Source organism: Manis pentadactyla, chromosome 3 (assembly GCF_030020395.1).
Source record: "Manis pentadactyla isolate mManPen7 chromosome 3, mManPen7.hap1, whole genome shotgun sequence".
Taxonomy (NCBI): domain Eukaryota; kingdom Metazoa; phylum Chordata; class Mammalia; order Pholidota; family Manidae; genus Manis; species Manis pentadactyla.
Window position 1 is genome coordinate 207,623,792 of NC_080021.1, and position 24,870 is coordinate 207,648,661.

Genomic DNA, 24,870 nt, shown 5'->3' on the forward strand with positions numbered 1-24,870 from the left:
GTTGTACTTCCTCTGTATCTCTTTTCTGAAGTATTACATGGCTAAGATAATAATGTACATATGCTACTGAATAGTTCATTACTCACTTAAATGTTTCTCTGCATTTTTGAGAATTACTTGCAAACATCATATATATTAAATCAGGTGGATGTCCTACCATTTACTTTAACTCATCCCCTAATAGTAGACACATTGGGTCATTTCCAAGTGTTTGCTACAGATATAACTAGGTGGAAATAGTTTAACTCCCCAGAGTGTTTCTCCGTCTGGAGTAACGCCTGGGGAGGGCCTGGAGACGGAAGGGGAGGCTCTCTGGAGCCCAGGATTCAACCGGTACCCAGGCTCCAGAAGAGGAGGAGAAAAGGGAGAACATCCATCATGTTACTCCTAAAAGGGGAGGTCTTGGGGGTAAGGATGAGGGGCAGGAGGAAGAAAGAGAAGGAGTTTATAATAGGAGGGAGAGAAGGACCAATTTGGGGCCAACAGAGCTCCACTGGGATATGGTAGCCACTCACAAAGGCACAGTAGGATGGATTTTATTTGTGGTGGGGGGGGGTCTCAATTTTCACAACTGCGTCAGTGAGATATGGTATAACCTGCACAGCTCGCATGATGCCAGCAACTCAGAATTCAGAGGAGGCCACAAAAATGCACACCTCCCTGAATCTGCATTAACCCTGGGGCGTACTGTCCAACAGCACTTTCTCCAAAGTTGGAAATGTTTTGTGTCTGTGCTAATACAGGAGCCATTAGCTAAATGTGCCAACTGAGCATTTGAAATGTGGCTAACATACTAAGGAACTGAATGCTTAAATTTAAAAAATTTAAATAGTCACATGGCTCGTGGCTACTCAGTTGGGCAGTATAGACCGACCTGAAGGGCTCTGGCTTCCTCTGCATGTGCACCTGGCAGTGCTCTGAACTGATCACACCCAGCTCTCAGAGGAACAGAGACCCCTGCCAACACCTGAGTAACATAAATAGTGTTTCATTGAACGTCTCTGTGCCTAAAGCCTCGTTTCACTTTCAGACTAGTGTCTTAAGACAGATCCCCAGCAGTGCAATTACTGGTCAAAGTACAGGAACATTTTTCAAGACCACCAAAACGCATTAACAAATCAGAAAGCCTCCTTTTTTAAACACTAAGAAATACATCACTCCCTGTCCAGTATCTGACCTGTGGTTCCCTAAGAGGGTCAGTCAACACCTTTGAAATTGTCTGTAAAAATCTACGAATATAAGAGTTTTCCAGGGAGACGGCCCATAGGCTTTCATCAGATTTTTCAAAAGGAGTCCTGAGCCCCAAAATGGTTAGAAGCTACTGCTCTAAACACATGTGCTACAGACTCAAGCTCTACTTCTCCTTCAGAGATTTCTCCCAGCTCCATCCATTGGACTGCACACATAAATCAACATATACTGGAAGGAAAATAAACCATTATGTCTAATCTTCTATGCTCGCTGCTTTGAAGATGGGTCATTGTGAAGCAGCCTTCGTGCAAGGGAAGGGGCCCTACTAGCAACTTGTACCTAGTTCCATTTCAAGACAATCATAATGATCAATTTGTAAGGCTGATGGAAAACCTCACAGAGGTGTCACAGCCCTTGCTTGGATGCAGTTGTGCTGCAGAGACACTTAGGCAGGGGAAAAAGGAGACTGTTTGAGCAAAGCTGCTGTGGTGAGCGCTGAGGAAAGCTAACTGCTTCACTCCCTCTTCCACTTTCTGACAGGGTGAAAAGTACGCAGCGGCTGCTCTGTGTCTGTCAGTGTTTCCCCAACTCCAGAATCTTTTCAAGGTGTGAGGAGTTGGTAGAACAAAAGGTACTTCACCTAGAAGGAAACCAAAGCTCTGTGCATTCCTCTTTCAGAAACGCAGTGCGGGAGGAGGCAGAAGCGGAGCAGACAGAGGGAGCCAAGCCCTGAATGGCACACGGGCGAGCCAGTGCCAGGACCCCCAGGCAAGTCGGCCACAGTGCCCGAGTCCCCGCTATCTCGTCTGTAAAAGGGGATAATGCCTTTCCTTCGAGACTGTTCTGAAGAGTCAATGAGATGCTATATTGTAGAAGGCTTAGCATAGGGCCTAACAATATAAGAGGCTTGACAAACATTATTCCCTTCCTTCCACACATACCCTAATGACTCCCAAACAAAAGATGATATTTATAAGCCAAACTTTCTGATGTTTATGAGTTACAGCAGTGACTCTGTAATTTAACCTCCCAAGGGACATGTGGCAATACTGCAGACACAGGGGGTCATCACAGCTGGGGCACGGGAAGGTGCTGCCGGTATGCAGTGGTAAATGCCAGAGACATCACTACACCCTGCCGTGCACAGGGCCCCCGGAGAGGTGCACAATTAAACTTGCTTTGCCCATGTGCCCCAAGCTGCCTGCATTTCTCAACCCCTTGCCCAGGGACAACTGACCAGCGGAGCCTCCCTGAAAAGCTTGCCTTTAGGGAGTGATGCCTACTCCCAGAATTTCATCAGCATGTTTGCATTTTCTCTAAACTCATTTTAGATTTAAAAATCTGAAAATTATTCTATCACTTAGAAGAATGGGGGGTGGCGGGTGGTATTCATTCTCTCCACAGTTCCCTAGTGTCTGCTCCCGAGCAGGCCCTGTGACAGGTACTGGGAAATGGAGATAAGGAGATGGGACCCCTGCCTGAGGGAACTCAGTTGGGGGGAGGGGGTGGGGGGGGCAGTAGGGGCAGGGAGAGGAGCGGCTCAGGCCTCCTGACAAGGGTAGCCCTCAGGGTGGAGTGTCAAGGACCAGTGGGAGACCAGGGACAGTGGGAAAACAGCCCAGGTGGGCAGGACACATGGCCAGGGACAAGGAAGACTTCCTGGGGGCTGGAATAAAAGGCTTAGGACAAGGAGCAGGGTGGGTGATTTTTTTTTTAACTAAAATGGAAGTTCTTAGGCACAGACAAAAGAAGACAAATTAATATATTGAACCCCTCTCCGTTTCCCCATGCCCCACCCCTGACAACTTCTCAATGGGAGAAATCACTGAGGCCAGCCCATGATTCACAGATGCGCAGAGACCCAGAGCAGGCCCCTCGCCTGTGGACAAGGAGCTAGGGCTACAACAAAACCGCCAGCCCTTACTCGCCTCTCACCACCACACCTCACTGGCACCAATCATCTCAGCAGTTCTGTAAAGACACAAGCCACTCCCAGACAGGGAGATGTGCGGAGTCCTGGGGTTCTGTCAGCACCACCTGTGTAACTCTGGACAAGTCTCTTAGTTCACACAACATCTCTTAGTTTTCACAGCCTTACTGGATATAGCAGTCACAATATTACTTACCTCACGGAATCATGAGAAATACACATGGAAGCACTTTCTAAATCCATAAAAAAAATTCTATAAAAACCTGAGTAATTACTGTTATGATATTTTTATCGTAAATTCGGTGCCAAAAATCAGGCAACAATTGATAGATAGTAAGTATATCTAATTTAAATAAGGCAGTCACCATCCAAGCACTTTAAGCTTCCTAAGCAAACTGGGAGGGCTTTGCTGCCTCAGAGACCACTAGCATTTATTCAAAATATCCATGTGTTCTTATGTGCATGATGTCCAAACAGAAACCCTTACCTGTCTGAGTCCTGTAATGATTTTACTAGGTGGGTATAGATGTCCTGTTCTTTCTTTAAGACTTCAATCAGTTCTTCATAATCGGATCGTTGCTTTTCCTGGAAATGAAATGGGTATCTGACATTAAGAATTTTAAAAGAAAACATCTATACATTATGCAAACCTATGTGTATAGTTCTGGTTTATAAATCCAAACGAAGGTGATCCTCTGTCCCAGGCTCTGGATCAGGCCACAGTCAGAGAGCACCACCTGCAGGAGGCGTGGGGAATGACCGTCCATCACTTCCCTCCCAATAAAGTGAAAAGCTGTGCAGTTTCACTATGTGCAAATTGTCACCGGATTTGCCTACTGTGAAGCTGCCACCCCCAGAGCTGCTGCTCACCATTTTCACACTGTAAAGAATGCCTTTCCACATTTGTTCTTGTTCCAAAGATAAAATTCATAATTCATAAAAACTTGACAGTTATTTGGGACAAGGGACTTCCATTACAATAGAACAGGGCAAGTGGGTCACACTATAAAAAAGCATCCCAAACAGTGATCATAAAGAGATCTGAGATGGATCTCTGCTATATACTAGCTATGTGACCTTTGACAACTAGCTTAAACTTCTATGAGGTGGGGATGTAAGGTTGTGAATTAGCATTCACAAATGTGAAAAATTTTTTTTTAAGTTCAAATTTTGGCTCTGCTACTTACTAGTTCTGGGATCTCAGGAAGTTACTTACTGGGGCCTGTAAATAGGTGGACAATAACCAGCACCTCACGGATTATGGAACAAATAAAAGTTAAACTGTGTATTGTCAGGACCCAAGAAAACTGGAAGAAATGACCAATTCCAGCATTGGGGTAAGGAAAATCAAGGAAAATACAACATATGTCTATGGGATTTTGCCATGCCACAAAGTACGGAAGTGCTTAGTGATGGACTGTTGTCCAAAGGACACAGGAGCAAGATGGAAAAGGCCAAATACGGGGCGATTTGAACATCAGAATAACGAAAAGTCACAGATTATAACCTACTAAATAAAATTAGGATTTCATGAGTCCTTACTAACATGAATTAATGAGTAAATAGCAAGAGCAGGCTTTTCTTTAAAACAGAACTAATAAAAGTAGATGTAATGACAGAAGTAGAAACATCACCACTTGCCAGCCATCACAGTGATAAATAATTCAGCCAAGAAACACAAAACGATGCTTATACTAGTGAATGAAGGTTTGAAGAAGATGAGGGTATTTACAAGGACTCCAAACCTCCCCCCAAATACTTATTCATTACAAAGAAGAAAAGAGTAACTGTACAGCTGAGACACCTGGCAGACACCATCTTCACAAAGTTATCACAATCAGCAAGGCTAGGAACAGGACGAGTCTAAATCATGTGCCAGTAGACAGGACACAAGAAAGGAACAGCACAGCTACGATAGTCCCACCAGAGATGCTGAGCCTGAGCCCAGTCACTGGGAAACATCAGACAAACCCAGGTATAACTGGCCTGGGCACTTCAAAGGTACCAAGGCCATGAAAGCCAAGGAACGCCTGGAACTGTTCCAGACTGAACTGGACCCTTTTCCTGCATTGGGCATTACGGGACAACTGTGAAACATGAATGCGAGGACTAGAAGCATCTCTGATGATTCCCGGTTGCTATGGCTGTGCTGTGCGATACAGGAAAACGTTCCTCCCTAAAGGAAACACCCACGAAAGCACTCCGTGGCGACAGGGCTTCACATGGACAACTTACTCTCAAATGGCTCAGGACAAGTAAAATCTTTTATTCTTGCCTATAAATTTATAATTATTTCAAAAGAAAAAGAAAATGTTAAGATAAATAGTTAACATATGTAGAATACCCAGCACAGTGCCTCGCTTGGACCAGCTGCTCTCCAGATGCTGCGGAGAGACATGGCAGTTAATGGAGGGACTTCAGCCCTGGTATTTCCCACCGACTCAGGCTCTATCCTAAAGTTAAAACACTCCCTAGGCCAACGGTCCTTAACTTGATTCAATTCAGGGGCTGCGTGAATATAGACAAGGAAAAAAAGTTACATCTTTATTGCACTAACCCTAACTGAAAGTGAGCATTCCCCTAACAAAGGAATTGCAGGAATGCTGCTATTACTACAAAGTATAGTAATGTCAGTGTCTTCCTGTGACTCTGGCATCAAAAGAAATGCAGTTGCTCTGTATATGTTGCAGTTATCTCAAAATATTTATTCCTATCACTACTTCAAAACTACAGCAGTCACTATATTCACCACTAGATCTTGTCATTTAACATGTTAATAAAGAAGCACCATTTCTACAGCACATGTTTTTTGTATTTTGGTAACAGAATTTCAAAGTAACTGGTTTCCTTTATAATCCTACATTATTGCATGCATTTTATGCATTTAAGTATTTGCCAGGGAAGAGATCCTTGGCTTCAGTAAACAACCAAAAGGATACAGAGGGCAAGAAAAGGTTATAAACCTCTGAAGGAAGGGAATGCTGCCACACGTCTAGCCCTGAGCAAAACAGCGCGAAGGCAGCACCTGCCAGTTAAGGGTTTTAAAATGCTAACCCACCAGTTGAGTCATGGAAAGTTAGTCACCCAGACTGCTAGAAATGGCAGGCCCTTTGTGAATCAGGCCACGTGTCACTCACTGGCCCACGGAGCTCCCAAATGCCTTTTGTGTACAAGTGTCCTATGAGATTCTCTCAGCTCCCACTGTATACGTCATGTGTGTGCACAGAGGGTTCCAGAGAAGAGCCTGGGGAAAAATTCAACAGGACGTCAAGACAAAGAGGGTATCGAACCCTCAATATGTCAGGCCCTGTGCTAAGTGTTTTCAGGCATTTTCTCATTTATTCCTCAGAACAACCCAAAGAGCTTATTAGGTGTTACCACTCTCCCCATTTCCGTGATGAGGGAACCGCGGCAAGGAGGGCCAACAGTGTGTCCACAGTGTGGACCCAAGCAGCCAAGTTAAAAGGCCCACGCTCTTTGGTCCACGCATCAGTGCTCCATAATGGATGCAAAGCACTGGGCACTTGACAAAGGTAATGTAGTCATTGTCAACCCCATAAAATGCAGTCGACAAGCAAGTACGAAAACCCACTGCTTCTGGAGCACCTATGAGGAGAGGCAGTCATGGTTAAGCATGTGGGACCTTACTAACTGTGTGACCTTGAACTTGTTACTCAACCTGTTTTAATATCCTTACCTGCGAGTAGAGGTAATAATTCTCCACAGCTCATTGGGTTAAGGGGATTGATGAGTTAATTTACACAAAGTTCTCAGAGTGATGCCAGGCATGGATTAAACCCTTGATAAATGTCAGCCGTAACTACTATTCCTATGCTTCAGTGCTCAGCTAGTTACTTTACACAGATCAACCACCCAGGAAGGTATATTAACATTCCCATATTTCAGACGAAGCAACCGATTCTCTGAGAGGAAAGGTAACTCGTTAAGAGTCCATTCAGCTAGTAATGGGCACTTAGAATCTGTGCTTACATGCCCAACTTCAAAGCCAAACTAGAAGGGCTGGGGGAAAAGTTGGTAAATGTGAGTTTCTGGGAGATGCAGCAGACTCCAGATGAGGCATCTGTGTGCCCAGTGAGACAATCTGACCCCTGGGGACCCAGATCTTAACTGAATCACTCTGGGCAGGGCTTTAGGCCCTAGCAGACCCCCCACTGTGATGTCAGGGCCTGGATGCCAGGCTCGGCTCCCCTTGCCTCACCTCCTCTTTCTGGCCGCTATTCGGAACCTTCACCATCTCTTTAGATCGCTGCTCTCCTTGGCTCCCACTGCCCACCTGCCAGGACCATACCTGTACCTCCTTTCCTCCTGCCCTACCTTCTCAGTGGAATGGAGAAACCCCTCCATCTGAGCTCCGGAAGAGAGCTCCTCCCCCCTCTCTGGAACCACATGCCATTAATTCACTCCTCTCCACTGACATACTCCAGGCACCTTACGGGAGCTGCTCAAACCAGCTCTCACCAGGAAGCCTTCCCTGAGAGAACTGCCTGCTCCCAGCCACCATGGCACCTTCGCCAACCACATGTTTATAGGTCTGGGAGCTCCTCGTGGGCAGCCATGTCCCAAGCCAGGCACAATACTTGGCACAGATCAAATGTTGCCACAAATATTTGCTGAATGGATGAATAGGTAAGGGGAGAAGATGAGGACCAATATGAATCTTACAAGCAGAAATTCCTCTGGATATTTTGCATAATGGAAGTCAGAGTGAGTCAACATCTTCCTAGAAGCAAATTGCTCACCCATGTTAAATAAATGAACTCTTCGGAGCCATTTGGGTCCCATTTCATCAATCACCGATTCCCCAGTGTTGAATCACACCCCATTAGAATGAGGTCATCTGGCTCCCTCGGCAGAGCTGACAGACCAGTGGACCCCCCTCAGAACAGAGATGGAGGGCCAGGCTGTCCACAGGGGAGCAATGGGGAGCGGCACCCACTCGGCACAGACAGCCAAGCCCCCACCCCCTTGGCACAGAGACGGAGGGCCAGGCTGCCCACAGGGGAGCAATGGGAAGTAGCACCCATTCAGCAGAGACAGCCAAGCCCCCACTCGCTCCAAATAAGAAACAACCCAGGAGAGGAGCCAAGATGACGGCGTGAGTAGGGCAGCGGAAATCTCCTCCCAAAACCATATATATTTTTGAAAATACAACAAATACAACTATTCCTAAAAGAGAGACCAGAGGATACAGTACAACAGCCAGCCTACATCTACATCTACGAGAACTCAGCACCTCAAGAAGGGGGTAAGATACAAGCCGGGGCCCAGTGGGACCCGAGCGCTCCCCCCACCCCAGCTGCCCAGCGGGAGGAGAGGAGTCAGAGCGGGAAGGGAGAGAGAGCCCAGGACTGCTAAACACCCAGCCCTAGTCATCTGCACCAGGAGCACAGACACACAGTGCATGGTGCACTGGATACTAGGGAAACAGGACAGTAAGACCTGCAAGTGGGTTCCCGCAGCCGGCGCCCCTGGGACAAAAGAAAAGCAAGTGCTTTTTGAAAGTCTTAAAGGGACAGGTGCCTCACAGCTGGACGGAAGTGTCCTGGCACACTCAGCCCAGCAGCTGGGAATCCCAGGGAATTTCAGGCGCCACAGCCCCCTGGGAGGCAACACAGCCCTGAGGCCCCTCACGGAAATAAACAGCCTGCCTGTCATTCCCCCTCCAGTGTGGCCCCCGACACAGTGGTCAAGCACCCGGAGAGCGGCCACACCCACAGCAACCACCCAGAATCTCCTCCCAGCACGCAGCCACCCAGGCCAGACCCAGAGGCTACCGACGCGCAGCTGCCCGACATAGGCACAGGAAACAGGGGTAAGGCACAGAGGGGCGCTATTCATGCAGGAGAGCACACGTGGCACGCCTGCCACTCCCCGCAGGGCTCTGCCCTACCCTGACGGCGACTCCGCCCACAGCAGCTTATGGGATTAATCCAGAGGCTGCGCCAGGTGTGAGGGTAACAGACACCAGCAGCAGAGAAGGGCAAGGCAAGCAGCAAGCAGGAAAGGACTTTGTTCCCTGGGCTGACACACATGCTAACTACCTCTACTGCCATGAAAAGGCAGAAGAATTTGGTTCAGTCCAGAATTACCCAGACAACCCCCGAGAGAGGGCCTGGGGAGATAGATTTCACCAATCTTCCTGAAAAAGAATTCAAAATAAAGGTCATAACCATGCTCAAGTTGGGAGGGATAATACAGAAATAAAACAATCTCTGGAAGGACTTAAGAGCAGACTGGATGAGGTGCAAGAGGACATTAATGGAATACAAATCAGAGAACAGGAACACAGAGAAACTGACACAGAGAGAGATAAAAGGATCTCCAAGAATGAAAGAATATTAAGAGAACTGTGTGACCAACCAAACGGAACAATATTCACATTATAGGAGTACCAGAAGAAGAGAGAGAGAAAGGGATAGAAAGTCTCTTTGAAGAAATAATTGCTGAAAACTTCCCCAAACTGGAGGAGGAAATAGTCTCTCAGACCATGGAAGCCCACAGAACCCCCAACACAAGGGACCCAAGGAGGACAACACCAAGACATATAATAATTAAAAATGGTAAAGATCAAAGACAAGGACAGAGTATTAAAGGCAGCCAGAGAGAGAAAAAAGGTCACCTACAGAGGAAAACCCATCAGGCTATCATCAGACTTCTCAACAGAAACCTTACAGGCCAGAAGACAATGGCATGATATATTTAATGCAATGAAACAGAAGGGCCTTGAACCAAGAATACTATATCCAGCACAACTATCATTTAAATATGAAGGAGGGATTAAACAATTCCCAGACAAGGAAAAGTTGAGGGAATTTGCCTCCAACAAACCACCTCACAGGATATTTTAAAGGGACTGCTCTAGATGGAGGCACTCATAAGGCTAAACAGATGTCAACAGAGAAAATAAAATCAGAACAAAGAAAGCAGACCAACTAAATACTAACTAAAGGCAAAAAATAAAATCAACTACTCACAAAAGCATTCAAAGGAAACACGAAAGAGTACAGAAGAAAACACCTAACATATAAAGAATGGAGGAGGAGGAATAAGAAGGGAGAGAAATAAAGAATCATCAGACTGTGTTTACAATAGCTTAATAAGCGAGTTAAGTTAGACGGTTAGACAGTAAACAAGCTACCCTTGAACCTTTGGTAACCACGAATCTAAAGCCTGCAATGGCAATAAGTACATATCTTTTAATAATCACCCTAAATGTAAATGGACTGAATACACCAATCAAAAGACACAGAGTAACAGAATGGATAAAAAAGCAAGACCCATCTATATGCTGCTTACAAGAGACTCACCTCAAACCCAAAGACATACACAGACTAAAAATCAAGGAATGGAAAAAGATATTGCATGCAAACAATAGGGAGAAAAAAGCAGGTGTTGCAGTACTTTTAACAGACAAAATACACTTTAAAACAAAGAAAGCAACAAGAGATAAAGAAGGACATTATATAATGATAAAGGGCTCAGTCCAACAAGAGGATATAACCATTATAAATATATATGCACCCAACACAGGGGCACCAACATATGTGAAACAAATATTAAAAGAATTAAAGGAGGAAATAGACTGCAATGCATCCATTCCAGGAGACTTCAACATACCACTCACTCCAAAGGACACATCCACCAGACAGAAAATAAGTAAGGACACAGAGCCACTGAACAACACACTAGAACACATGGACTTAACAAACATCTACAGAACTCTACACCCAAAAGCAGCAGGATACACATTCTTCTCAAGTGCACATGGAACATTTTCCAGAATAGACCACATACTAGGCCACAAAAAGAGCCTCAGTAAATTCAAAAAGCTTGAAATTCTACTGACCAACTTCTTAGACCACAAAGGCATAAAACTAGAAATAAATAGTACAAAGAAAACAAAAAGGCTCACAAACACATGGAGGCTTAACAACATGCTCCTAAATAATCAATGGATCAATGACCAAATTAAAACAGAGATCAATCAATATATGGAGACAAATGACAACAACAGCATAAACCCCCAACTTCTGTGGGATGCAGGGAAGGCAGTTCTAAGAGGAAAGTATATAGCAATCCAGGCCTATTTAAAGAAGGAAGAACAATCCCAAATGAATAGTCTAAAGTCACAATTATTGAAACTGGAAAAAGAAGAACAAATGAGGCCCAAAGTCAGCAGAAGGAGGGACATAATAAAGATGAGAAAAGAAATAAATAAAATTGAGAAGAATTAAACAATAGAAAAAAAATCAATGAAACCAAGAGCTGGTTCTTTGAGAAAATAAACAAAATACATAAGCCCCTAGCCAGACTTATTAAGAGAAAAAGAGAATCAACACACATCAGCAGAATCAGAAATAAGAAAGGAAAAATCACGACAGACCCCACACAAATACAAAGAATTATTAGAGAATACTATGAAAATCTATATGCTAACAAGCTGGAAAACCTAGGAGAAACGGACAACTTCCTAGAAAAATACAACCTTCCAAGACTGACCAAGGAAGAAACAGAAAATCTAAACAGACCAATTACCAGCAACAAAATTGAATCAGTAATCAAAAAACTACCCAAGAACAAAATCCCTGGTCCAGATGGATTCACTGCTGAATTTTATCAGAAACATAGAGAAGACATAATACCCATTCTCCTTAAACTTTTCCAAAAAATAGAAGAGGGAATACTTCCAAACTCATTCTATGAAGCCAGCATCACTCTAATACCAAAACCAGGCAAAGACCCCACCAAAAAAGAAAATGACAGACCAATATCCCTAATGAACATAGATGCAAAAATACTCAACAAAATAATACCAAACCGAATTCAAAAATACATCAAGAGGATCATACACCATGACCAAGTGGGAGTCATCCCAGGGATGCAAGGATGGTACAACATTCGAAATTCCATCAACATCATCCACCACATCAACAAAAAGAAAGACAAAAACCACATGATCATCTCCATAGATGCTGAAAAAGCATTTGACAAAGTTCAACATCCATTCATGATAAAAACTTTCAACAAAATGGGTATAGAGGGCAAGTAACTCAACATAATAAAGGCCATAGATGACAAACCCACAGGCAACATCATACAGAACAGCGAGAAGCTGAAAGCTTTTCCTCTGAGATCGGGAACAAGACAGGGATGCCCACTCTCCCCACTGCTATTCAACATAGTACTGGAGGTCCTAAGCCACAGCAATTAGACAAAACAAAGAAATACAAGGAATCCAGATTGGTAAAGAAAAAGTCAAACTGTCACTATTTGCAGATGACATGATATTATACATAAAAAAACCCTAAAGACTCCACTCCAAAACTACTAGAACTGATATCGGAATACACTAAAGTTGCAGGATACAAAATTAATACACAGAAATCTGAGGCTTTCCTATACACTAACAATGAACTAATAGAAAGAGAAACCAGGGAAACAATTCTATTCACAATTGCATCAAAAAAAATAAAATACCTAGGAATAAACTTAACCAAGGAAGTGAAAGACCTATATCCCGAAAACTACAGGACACTCTTAAGAGAAATTAAAGAGGACACTAACAAATGGAAACTCATCCCATGCTCTTGACTAGGAAGAATTAATATTGTCAAAATGGCCATCCTGTCCAAAGCAATATAATGCAATCCCTATCAAATTACCAACAGCATTCTTCAACGAACTGGAACAAATAGTTCTAAAATTCATATAGAACCACCAAAGACCCCGAATAGCCAAAGCAATCCTGAGAAGGAAGAATAAAGTGGGAGGGATCTCACTCCCCAACTTCAAGCTCTACTACAAAGCCACAGTAATCAAGACAATTTGGTATTGGCACAAGAATAGAGCCAGAGAACAGTGGAACAGAATAAAGACTCCAGACATTAACCCAAACATATATGGTCAATTAATATACGATAAAGGAGCCATGGACATACAAAGGGGAAATGACAGCCTCTTCAACAGCTGGTGTTGGCAAAACTGGACAGCTACATGTAAGAGAATGAAACTGGATCATTGTCTAACCCCATACACAAAAGTAAATTCAAAATGGATCAAAGACCAGAATGTAAGTCATGAAACCATAAAACTCTTAGAAAAAAACATAGGCAAAAATCTCTTGGACATAAACATGAGCGACTTCTTCATGAACATATCTCCCCAGGCAAAGGCAACAAAACCAAAAATGAACAAGTGGGACTACATCAAACTGAAAAGTTTCTGTACAGCAAAGGATACCACCAATGGAACAAAAAGGCATCCTACAGTATGGGAGAATATATTCATAAATGACAGATCTGATAAAGGATTGACACCCGAAGTATATAAAGAGCTCACGCACCTCAACAAACAAAAAGTAAATAATCCAATTAAAAAATGGTCAGAGGAGCTGAACAGACAACTCTCTAAAGAAGAAATTCAGATGGCCAACAGACACATGAAAAGATGCTCCACATCGCTTGTCCTCAGAGAAATGCAAATTAAAACCACAATATCACCTCACACCAGTAAGGATCGCCACCATCCAAAAGACAAACAACAACAAATGCTGGCAAGGATGTGGAGAAAGGGGAACCCTCCTACACTGCTGGTGGGAATGTAAACTAGTTCAACCATTGTGGAAAGCAGTATGGAGGTTCCTCAAAAAACTCAAAATAGAAATACCATTTGACCCAGGAATTCTACTCCTAGGAATTTACCCTAAGAATGTAGCACTCCAGTTTGAAAAAGACAAATGCACCCCTATGTTTATCACAGCACGATTTACAATAGCCAAGAAATGGAAGCAACCTAAGTGTTCATCAGTAGATGAATGGATAAAGAGGATGTGGTACATATACACAATGGAATATTATTCAGCCATAAGAAGAAAACAAACCCTACCATTTGCAACAACATGGATGGAGCTAGAGGGTATTATGCTCAGAGAAATAAGCCAGGCGGAGAAAGATACTTGTCTTTCACAAGTATCAAATGATTTCACTCATCTGTGGAGTATAAGAATAAAGGAAAAACTGAAGGAGCAAAACACCAGAAGACTCACAGAACCCAAGAATGGACTAACAGTTACCAAAGGGAAAAGGACTGGGGAGGATGGGTGAGAAGAGAGGGATAAAGCGGGGGAAGAAAGAAAGGAGGCATTATGATTAGCATGTATAATGTGGGGGGTGGGCACAGGGAGGACTGTACAACACAGTGAAGACAAGTAGTGATTCTACAACATCTTACTATGCTGATGGACAGTGACTGTAATGGGGTATGTGGCGGGAACATGGTGATGGGGGGAATCCAGTGAACATAATGTTCCTCATGTAATTGTAGAGTAATGATACCAAAATAAATAAATAAATAAAAAGAAACAACCCAGACAGGAGGCCTCTCATTCCACAGAAGATTTATAAATGCCATACACGTACCTTGCATTCGACTGCAGGGTGTTCTCTGGAGTCCAGGGAATGGGCACCCAGCTCCCCACCATTCCTTCCCCTGCCTCACCTGAGAACCATCTCTGAAACACGGGGGTAAGTCTCCTCTCTGTGAGCCATTCTCTGAGCCCACACCAAACCACCAAACCAACACAATTCTCCCTCAGGATCCAGAGACTTAACAGAGACACCAGTGTCTGGGAGTCCTGGGTGTGACTCACGTCAAAATGGAGCCCTCGAGTCTACAACTTGTGCTGTCTATGGGGCTGCCACAGTTTCATCCCCAAACCCCCGGGACATGGCTGCTCAACTCTCCCTTGGCTTCTGAGACAGCTTCCATCTGCGGAGCCCAGCAAAAACTCCTTCTAGTGTTGTTTTGCTCAAACTATTCAATGTTGGGTTCCATAGCTTACACCAAAAGAACCTTAACTAATAATGCTTATGTAATTTCTAATCCTCTCAAGAGGTAAACATGTAATTCCCCATTTTACAGTTTAGGAAGGTGAGCTTCACAAAGATTAAGTGATTTGCCCAAGGTGTCAGAGCTAGTAAGTAGCAGAACTGACGTTCCACTGCCAAAGCCAGGGCATTTTCCACTCTACCACAGTTTCCTCAATGGCTTAAGCAGAACACGTGTAATGTGTAGGCCACAATCTGAAGAGGCCGCAGATATGTAATGAGAAAGCTTGATGGCTCACTTCCTGGTAATCAGGGCAATTTAGGAGGAGCCTGGTAAGATAGATGTGTCACAACTCTGCAACAAAGGCATTGATTTTAATACTGAGGCAATTCCACAGTGATATCCTGACCATGTCAATGGACAAGCTATAATCTCTGGCTGCAGCAAGTTCAATGTGGTCTTGAACTTAGGTCGCTGCTCTCCTCAGCTACCCCTGTCCACCTGCCAGGACCACACCTGCACCTCCTTTCCTCCTGCCCTACCTTCTCAGGGGAATTGGGAAAGGAAACTGGGAAACATCAGACAAACCCGGGTATAACTGGCCTGTTTTACTCTGCTCTTCAATTCCCTGTTCAACCAGCATTAATTCTCAGGATCACACAATGATTAGAAGGAAAAGACGGCCCAGAGTGGATGGAGACATCATCACAGTCTCAAAGTCTTTGTAGAAAGGGGCAGAGGATAAACCCTAAGTCAACACAAAATGTCCAAGGGCAGAGCAGAAGAAATCCATCCTTCAATGAAGGAAGAACTACAGTGTGAAACGTATACCTTGTTCAAGGGGGAGGAAACTGTAGGCTGCAACAGATGGCATTGCTTAAACTGACACCTTGAAATGCAGGATTCCAAAGTGAACACTTGCAATTCTTTATCCACAATTTGCAAGTAGTCTTGCAGAACAGAATTAAAATCTTTGTGAAAAGACTTAAGTATTTTGTACAGTAATTTAAACACCACCAGGATCTGAATATAACCAAAAATGATAAAATGATATGACTTTACACTATGGTTATATGAAATGTAGACATTGCCCAGCACAAACCTCAAAAAGAATTGGTGTCAGTGATCAAACTAGTGAGATTAACTTTTTTAAATCTCAGCCAGCTCAATAACAAACATTTTATTCAACATTTAGACAATTTTACATGATTAAAACATGATTCAAAATAGTAAAATTTAGTGAAATATATTCAAATCAATGAAGATCAGTCAGTCCATCTAAAACACCTGATGGGCTGAGATCTTGTTTTAAAACAGACCGTGCCATAGAACAGGCTGCTGTACATCTTAACACCCAAATAAATTTGGTCAAAATCAAGTAACTATATGCAAGTTAAACCTGCAAAATATTAGCCCTCTGAGATTTAGTTCTCAGGTTTGCCTAAGGCCAATGAAGTGAAAGGTCAGAGCCAAGAGAGAAATCCAGGCATCCAGACTTCTGGCCTAGCTCAAGGGCTCAACTCTTCTATGCTGACACTCTTATTCAAGAGAAAGAGCAAAACACTAATCTGTAAGTGGTCAGAGTTAAGAAAAGAGCTCCCACTGTCTGGGCAATGATGCCCTCCAGACCCAGGCTGAGACTGAGCAGATTCACAGGGCATGGCTAGTACTGGCTACTGAGAGACTCAATTACTTTCATGTCAGCTATAAAATAACCACTGATCCGTCCACCCCAACCACCCCAGCTGCCCTAGCCCCTCCCCATAGGCCCCTAGAGACCTCTCCAAGATCAATAACTACAAGATTGGTGCCTGGCCCGTGAGCAGGCCTCCAGGTCGCCCCTCCTGACTAATCTGTCCCGTGCTGCACTAGTTGTTAATTATTTGGAGAATCATCCTTCAGAAAACCACAAGTCATGATCAGAGCCATTCATCAGAGAACTAATTTGAGTAAGAGTTCTCTGTCTTCTGAATGAACTTTAAGCCATATTTTAAAAAAGAAAGACAAACAAACAAAAACTTGGCCTATGGTGAACTCCCTTCCTTACCTGTATCTGGCTGCCGAGTTACCTCATAGGTAGGTTGGGGGTCATAACAATCTGCATGCATCTCTCACTGACCAATATAATCGCTCATTCACTCAACTAACACCCACTGTACCAGGCATTGGGCTAGGCGTGGCCTTTCAGACATGGATGCCAATTCCCTACCCCCAAAGTGCCTGCCCACAGCACAGGGGATCTGATGAGGGGAAGCAGAGAGGTGGCTCCCAGATCACCAACACAAGGACCAAGTGCTGATTAAAGACGGCCATGTGCAGTGCTGTGCACTAGGAGGAAGAGCAGACCTCGGTACTAGGCAGGGTCAGGGAAGGTGCCACAGAGGTGACACTAGATAGAGTGGCACCTTTGGGATGTTCAGAAGCCATCATGTAAAAAGGCATTCCAGGAAGGTGGAACAGCATATGCAAAGGCACATAGAGGCACAGAGGGTGTTTTCTGTAATCTGCCAGAAGTTAGCTGTTATTCCCTTGGAGCCAGACCAGGAAGGGCCTACTGGGCCACTTCCTGTGTACATTTGAACAGGAAAATTTTCTTACACTTGAGATTATGTAGTGCTTGAGAAGTGAGCCCCAGGAGAGCAAACATGAGTTTGCTGGGAGTCACAAGTTTCCTGTGCAGTGCAAATACTGCTGCTCAGCTGAGGGATACTCATCCAGAGGCTGGAGACACTGAGGACCCCTCCTCACACCTGTCATGAGCTCGACTATCAGCGAGAAGGCATGTGAGGATCTCTAGATCAAGGGAGTCATCAAATACGTGTCAGGAGAGAATATGAATTCGCACGTGAATGCCCAATTTCAGTCAAGCTCACCTCGGAGAAGATGATGTTGCTACCTGGTGACTGGTGAGAAGAGCACTTTTCTGTTATTAAGTCTTCACTTCTGAACTCGTGATCTTTGGCAGTCATTAAATAACAATTCTTCTGTATTGCTTCCAAATCTTTTTCATTGAATTTCTAAGGAAACAAAACAAATCATAAGGAAGTTTTCATAAAGAAAAAAAATATTAAGAGATTGTCCCAAACTCTTGAAGGGAAGATATTTGTTTTTCTTCACAATACCTGTATGTCCTCTAAATAGTTTCCACCATTCCAAAATACTAGGCAATCACAGCACTGTAATGACACTCCACTCTTGTGTTATTACAACAAGAAGAGCAGCCTGCCGGCTGGCAAAAACAAAAATAGTGAGTCACCACAAGCCTTCCCCCACCACCTCTGGGACAGCCTTCCCGTGGGTATGGAGGACAAGGCACGGGCTCTGGCCCCAGCAGAATGGGTTCCAAACCTGCGGGGGATCTCTGGGTCTGTTTCCTATCCTACAGGGTTACTACAATGATTAGAGGGAGGGGATATGACAACCCAACACACTCTAGTCCCTCTTGAAACATTACAGCTTTGACAAAATTTGAACCGTCTCTATCTACAAGGAGAGTTGTCTTCCAGGAAGAAGGCAGCAAGACTGCAAATACTGCTTTGGGGTCTGGTCTCAGATGAACAGGTCCTTCATGGTGCTGCACACACAACAGAGTTCCCCTCAATGACCCCTTCAGAAGAGCTGACCTTTAACAAGACAGGACTACAGACCATTTCGCTGGCTTTTTGGCCAAGTTCAAGAATAGAATCTATTCCTAACTATTCCTTATTTAAAACATGGTTAACTCCTGAATCGGGTTTCTGTCCACTCTGTTGGAAATTAAGAGTGAGAACCATTATCTTACTCCTAAGCGCTCATCAGAATTCATTCATCATGTTGAATTTTGATAAGCAATTAGGTGAACACAAACGAGAAACAAGCAGAGCCAATGTTTTGTAAAAACCCACTGAACTGTAACAGGAAGAACGAGGAATCAAATAACCAACACTGAATTTCTAGAATTGCTGTCATACACTTGTGGACTTACACTTTTCATTTGTATTTTCTAAAAGTCCCATTACACACACCGCTGTTTAACAATCACTACTCCAAGGCTTAAATGGGAACAGCCCTCCCTTACTTCTCCTCTTCTCACCTGAGGGCCACTCCCAGAAAATAACACCTTTCAATTCTTTCAGCGTATCTTCTGCAAATTTTTTACTTCCATATTTCTAGATATATATTATATTCTACTTGTCACATTTCTTGATTTCTTAAGATTAGATTTTATTTATTCCTATCATAGAAGCCAATGAATTCAGCCCTTACATAATCTACCCCCCACCCACTTTTGCCGATGGTTACACCTGGGTTTTAAATCAAGTCCGTATCATGGTGCTCCACAACGACACTTGCTTTCATGTTCAATTCTTTGCTTTTCTTGGACTTAGTAACAAACTGCTTTGTTCTGTTTACTTGCTTCATAAAACTAAAATAGGTACTTAAAAGAGAATTTACCTCTAACGTCTCTAATAAAAGAACTTAAAATTCCTTTCAGATGGAGCCAGACACACGAGCTGAATGTGTGGTTCCACTTCCGCATCTTGGGGAATCCCGAGGAAGCCCTCTCTCAACAGCTGGAACCTGAGCTCCTCACTCGGGTGGCTCAGCTGTCATCCTGGGACTTCCCGTCACCACATCCCAGGTGAACTCCCTACTTTCTGGATCCTGTCTCTCTTCTTTGGTTACTTCCTCATTTGTATCGAATCATCCTCTAGGAGTTTCCTGCAAAGAGTTAAGTACAATACAGGCCAGGCAGACACTTCTTGGCACCAGTCTAAAATGCCTTTATTCTGCCCTCACTCCTGCTGACGGCTTGGTTGAGTACAGAATGCTGGACTGGAAATGACTTTTCCTCCAAAATCTGAAAGCATTGCTCTCTTCTCTTCTGGCTTCCAATGTTGCTACTGAGCATCCTGATATTATTTCAAGTCTGGGTCCTTTGTGTGTGACCTGTATTTCCCTCTCTGCAAGCCTTCCAGATCCTCCCTTAACCCCTGTGTTCTGGAATTCCCCAGGAACCTGCCTTGGGGTTAGGTCTTTTCTCACTCCTTGTGCTAGGAACACAGCAGGTCCTTCTGATGGAGCGATCTCTGTCCTTCCATCCTGGGAAATACTCTCCTTTTACTTTGAAATGTTCCTTCCCTCAGCTTTGCCTGTTCTTCCTGGAACGCCTGTTGGTCATATACTGGAGCTCTTGAATAGCATCTCTAATTTATTCTTATCTTTGCTCTCTCATTTCCCCACCTTTTTGTTTGTTTCTTTATTTAATTCTTTTTTCTGGAAGACTTAACTTTACCTTCTAACTTCTCTAACTCTTCCACTAAACTATTTATACCTGTAACCATACTTGCAACTTTCATTAGGTCATTCTTTTTTCAAGTATCTTCCCTGTCAGATCATCATTTCATTTCATATCCAAGATGCCATCATGTTGAGTTTTTTTTAGAACTGTCCAGTTTTCTTCTCATTCTCCACTATTTCTGTTTTCCCTACATATGCTGTCGGTCTATCTTCAGGCATTTTTCTCCTATTGGAGGAACTCAGGCTTTCCACCTACTTTTAAGGGTACAAGTGCTCGGAAGCTCCATGAATGTGGGAAGGACATTTCAATGGTGGCCTCACTGTGAAATGACCAGATGGGGACTCAGATGTTTCGCTGGGGGACACCCCCCCAAACGTCAGCCTCTGTCAATCTTTTCTCTCCTCAGAGGATTCTCTGGGTCTGCTCACCTCACTCCCTCCTCATTCTCCTTCAAGACATCCACTCCATAGCTGCTCTGGTTTAAAGTCACTTCCAAGTAAACCTCCCACCTCCTGCTAGTGGAGAGAACAAGGTCACCTAACTGCCGAGCACTGCAGCCAAATCTCCTGTCCAGAAAGGTACCAGGTACCTCCACTGCCTGCTCAGGCTTTTTGGGTTCTGTAGGATAAACTGACTTGCTTTTTGTTGGTTTTTCATCCCAAAGGCAGGCAGCAGAGCAGAGAAGGCAGAATCCTATGTAGCTACCACTGCCCATCCAGTTATCACCCAACAATCACCTGTTATTGAGCACTCCATTCTCCTAGATCTGAGGTCTTATGTCTTTTTAACCCTTCACTGGCATTTTAATGAGGCTTCAACAGGAAGCAGAATTAAACACCCATGCTGAATTCATCGGTTACCTGGAAGTCTGCACTGAATCAAAAATTCACCTCACTATCAAACAAGAAGGGTACTCCAAGACTAAAAGGAACAGTCAGAAGAAGAAAAGTCCAGAGAAAGACAGGGCATGGCACAGAGCAGCAGCCACAGGTGCTCACAGCAGAGCTTCCTCTGTGAAGCACCCTGGGTGCCAGAGCAAAACAGGCCAGAGCCTGAATTGATCACATGACCCAGAACAAGGCCCTCCCCTTCTCTGAGTTTCCTTTTCTCCAAATTTCCCTCCCTGGTGGCTGAAGCACAAAGACATGAAGGAAGCTCTAAAGTGTTCTAATATATAGTGATAATTAATGAAGACTATAATCATTTTTGGCAGTCTTGTTTTTATATAAATGTTCCTACAAGAGTTTTTTTTTTTTTTAAACCTATGCCAAGTCAAAAGATTAAAATACAAGAGAAAAAAAAAAGTATGGTACCTGAAGCAATAAGTCTTTTTGAATGGCCCTTTCTGCTGGACTTTTGATCACCTGCTCTTGACTGTGCAATTTTTGATTACTTTCACTCAGAAGTCTCTTATAACGGTTCTCCACTGCTTTCTCTCTTTCATTCACTTCATTGCGTAACTTCTCAACTTCATTTCTAAGGTCCTACAAGAAGAAAAAGAAAAAATGGAATTTACCTGACAAAAATTTAAAGATAACACTCACCTGTTTACCTTACTGCTTGCTGTGAGAGCAAGCTACAGATGTATTTAACAAATGTGCACTTCCTTCTCATTTAAAGTCTTATGAAAACCAACTTTAAGAATAATCTGAATTTAGAAAAAGCTTTATGTATAAATTTACCACATAATTTACAATATTGAAAAACCAGAATGAAACTAAATACCTAACAACAGGGAATTAAGAAGAGTATGGTATAAAAAGATGCACAATTACGAGTAAAAACAAACCAGGATAGTATATAATATGATGCTGATTGTTTTCTAAATGTTTATACAAAACATCATTAGGACTATGTGGGAACACATCAAAATAAAAGAATACCTATACCTAATTAGAGAGATTATGTGTGATTTTCAATTGATTTTTATTTTCTTATTCTTCTGAATTCTAAAAATCTCCAAATAAACAAATATTATTTTCATAATCAGAAAAAAAACTGTCTTAAATAATGATATTTGCAATAACATGGCAAATAGTCATGTCATACTGTTAAGGGAAAAAAAACAGAAAACAGAAGTAAACAGTATGACTGTAACTACCTCAAAATAGATACTATTTGTAATACTAAAGCATAATTCCTAACAGCAAAAGGCTGGAAACAACCCAAATGTCCACCAATAGAGGAATAAACTATGGTATATTCTCAATGGTGCGTTCTGAAGCCATAAAGAAAAAGGAATGAGAACTCACTCTATAAATGTACTGCCCTAAAGTAATCTTCAGAATATATTGCTGAATATATACATGGGGGTATATCCCGGGAGGAAAAAAAGTATGTATAGCATACTGCTACTTACTTAACCATAAAATAACTTGAATGGTTGTCTATAAGGAAAAAAAGAGAACAAGGTAGAAGGAAAGAACAGAACTCATTTTATAGGGGTAACATTGAAACCATTTAAATGTTTAGATAATTATTTTTAAAATAAAGGAAAAACATCCTAAAACTGAAAGAATAAACAAAAAATGAATGTGTATTGAGTTGATTCATCAACCAAACAGAGAGGAAGTATTTCAATAACTTAAAAACAGAATAATTGTACATTCCTTTAGCAACCTTTAGCCAATTGGGACATTTTCTCCAAGGACAAAAAGGACTATTTCAAAAAATCGTGAACTGTTTTTAGTAATGATGTTGTAAAAAACAATATTTGTATTGTTATTCTGAAACTGTGTGTGTATATAAATGAATTGTTAAATAATATTTAATATCATAAGAACCAAAACCTTAAGCCTGACAGAAAAAATATACAAATATAAAAAGTTAAAACATGTAATTCTGTATTTTATTGTTTTGTTTCATTTCTTTCCTTTGACTGAAGAAAACCTAGAACCAGTGTCCTCCTTAGCATTCAGATTGTAGCCTCTAAGTATCAGTTCCCACCAGAGAAGAAGGGTTCTTCAAAAATAGTGGCTCTCGAAGTGTAGTCCCTACAACGACAATGCCAATTACTGGGCCCTACCACAGACCTATTAAATCAGAAACGCAAAGGTAGGAGAGTCCATCAATCTGTTTTAATAAGCCCTCTAAGTGAGGGTTTACTGAAAGGGATGATTCCAGACCTGCAGCAGGAAATGTTCAAGATGAGCCCAGACACCTTTTCAAGTCAGAAAGATAGGAAGCTAGTACTCAACACTCAAGTCCAAAGAACTCAGGTATCAACCTGAATAAGCTTTTCTACTGTCCAAAGATAGGACAATTAGAATATCAAGGATATCACAATGTATTAAAATATATCAAAAATCCTAAAAATCTATGAGTTCATAATGGTATTTAAAAGAAACAAAAAACCTTTGGTAACTGATAAGCAGAATAACGCCCTCCACCAAAGATGTTCACATACAAATTCCCAAAATCTCTGACTATGCTAAATGACATGGCAAAGGGTAATAAAAGTTGCAGATGGAATTGGCTAAAGGCTGCTAATAAACTGACCTTAAAGATTACCCAGGTAGGACCAATATAATCACGAAGATCCTTAAAAGTGGAAGAGGGAAGCACAAAAAAGACTCCACCATCCATTGCTAGCTTTGAATGGGGGCCACGGGTCTAGAAATGCAGGCAAGCCTTTAGACGCTAGAAAAGGCAGGAAATAGATTTCCCCCTAGAGTCTTCAGAAGGAACACAGCCCTGCTGACCAACACCTTCATTTTAGCTCAATAAGACTAATTTCAGACTTCTGACTTCCAGAACTGCAAGATAAATATGTGGTGTTAAGCCACAAACTTTGTGGTAATTTGTTACAGCAGCAATGGGAAACTAATTTTGGAAGATTTTAGGAAATTCTCATTTTGTCTTTCCTGTACAAACTGTACCCCAAGGTATCTAAAGACAGTGAAGAACAAGATTTTCTTTATAGAAGTATCCAGCTAGAGTAGGAATGATGAGTTAAACTACCAGTGTTTCATAAATGATCATCAATGATGAATAACATCACAAAAACATGACAGACTACCAAATACTGTACACCTTCTGTTGGAAGTACAAATACCACCTATGATACAATCTTGCCAAAAAATTAAACCTGAATTTGATCATGGATCTTATCCACCAATTTATTAGAAACAAAGTCAGCAAAGAACATAAAATACAATCAGCAGAATATGAAAAATGCAATAAATATACAATCAGCAGAATATGAAAAACTGTAAGGGGCAAATGACCCAATTTATTCAAGAAATAAATTATACAACAACCAAAAAAAAAAAAAAAAAAGGGAAGGAGAACCTGTAAATCAAATAAATAAGAAAGTTAGGGAAAGCTTGTATGAATTTATGAAATCATACCAATGCCACAAAGTTCACTCTGTCTCTGAGTTTCTTAAGTATACAGACACCCACACATATGTACAGAGTTGGACAGAGAAATCAATATAGACATGTGGATACATGTGTCAGTATGCATACATGTATTTCCAAGCTCTGCCAACTCTAAGGCCTAGAGATAATGGCACCCCAGTAGCAATGAGGACACCTATCATTCAGACTTTGGTTTCTAAATATCATTCCCCAATAAAAGAAACTAGGGATCCTTGGAGAAATAGTTGACTCCACAATTG

General features: G+C 42.4%; 1 protein-coding gene across 1 annotated transcript in view; it reads right to left on the minus strand.

The window, feature by feature from the left end:
• The window catches only part of CDK5RAP2 (CDK5 regulatory subunit associated protein 2), a 192,956-nt gene that overhangs the window by 83,698 nt on the left and 84,388 nt on the right, over positions 1–24,870 (minus strand). The window contains exons 13-15 of the mRNA XM_036915502.2: positions 21,563–21,733; positions 17,842–17,985; positions 3,609–3,706 (exon numbers count right to left, since the gene is read on the minus strand). Of these exons, the coding sequence (XP_036771397.2) occupies positions 3,609–3,706; positions 17,842–17,985; positions 21,563–21,733 (413 nt within the window). The remainder of the gene's footprint in view (positions 1–3,608; positions 3,707–17,841; positions 17,986–21,562; positions 21,734–24,870) is intronic.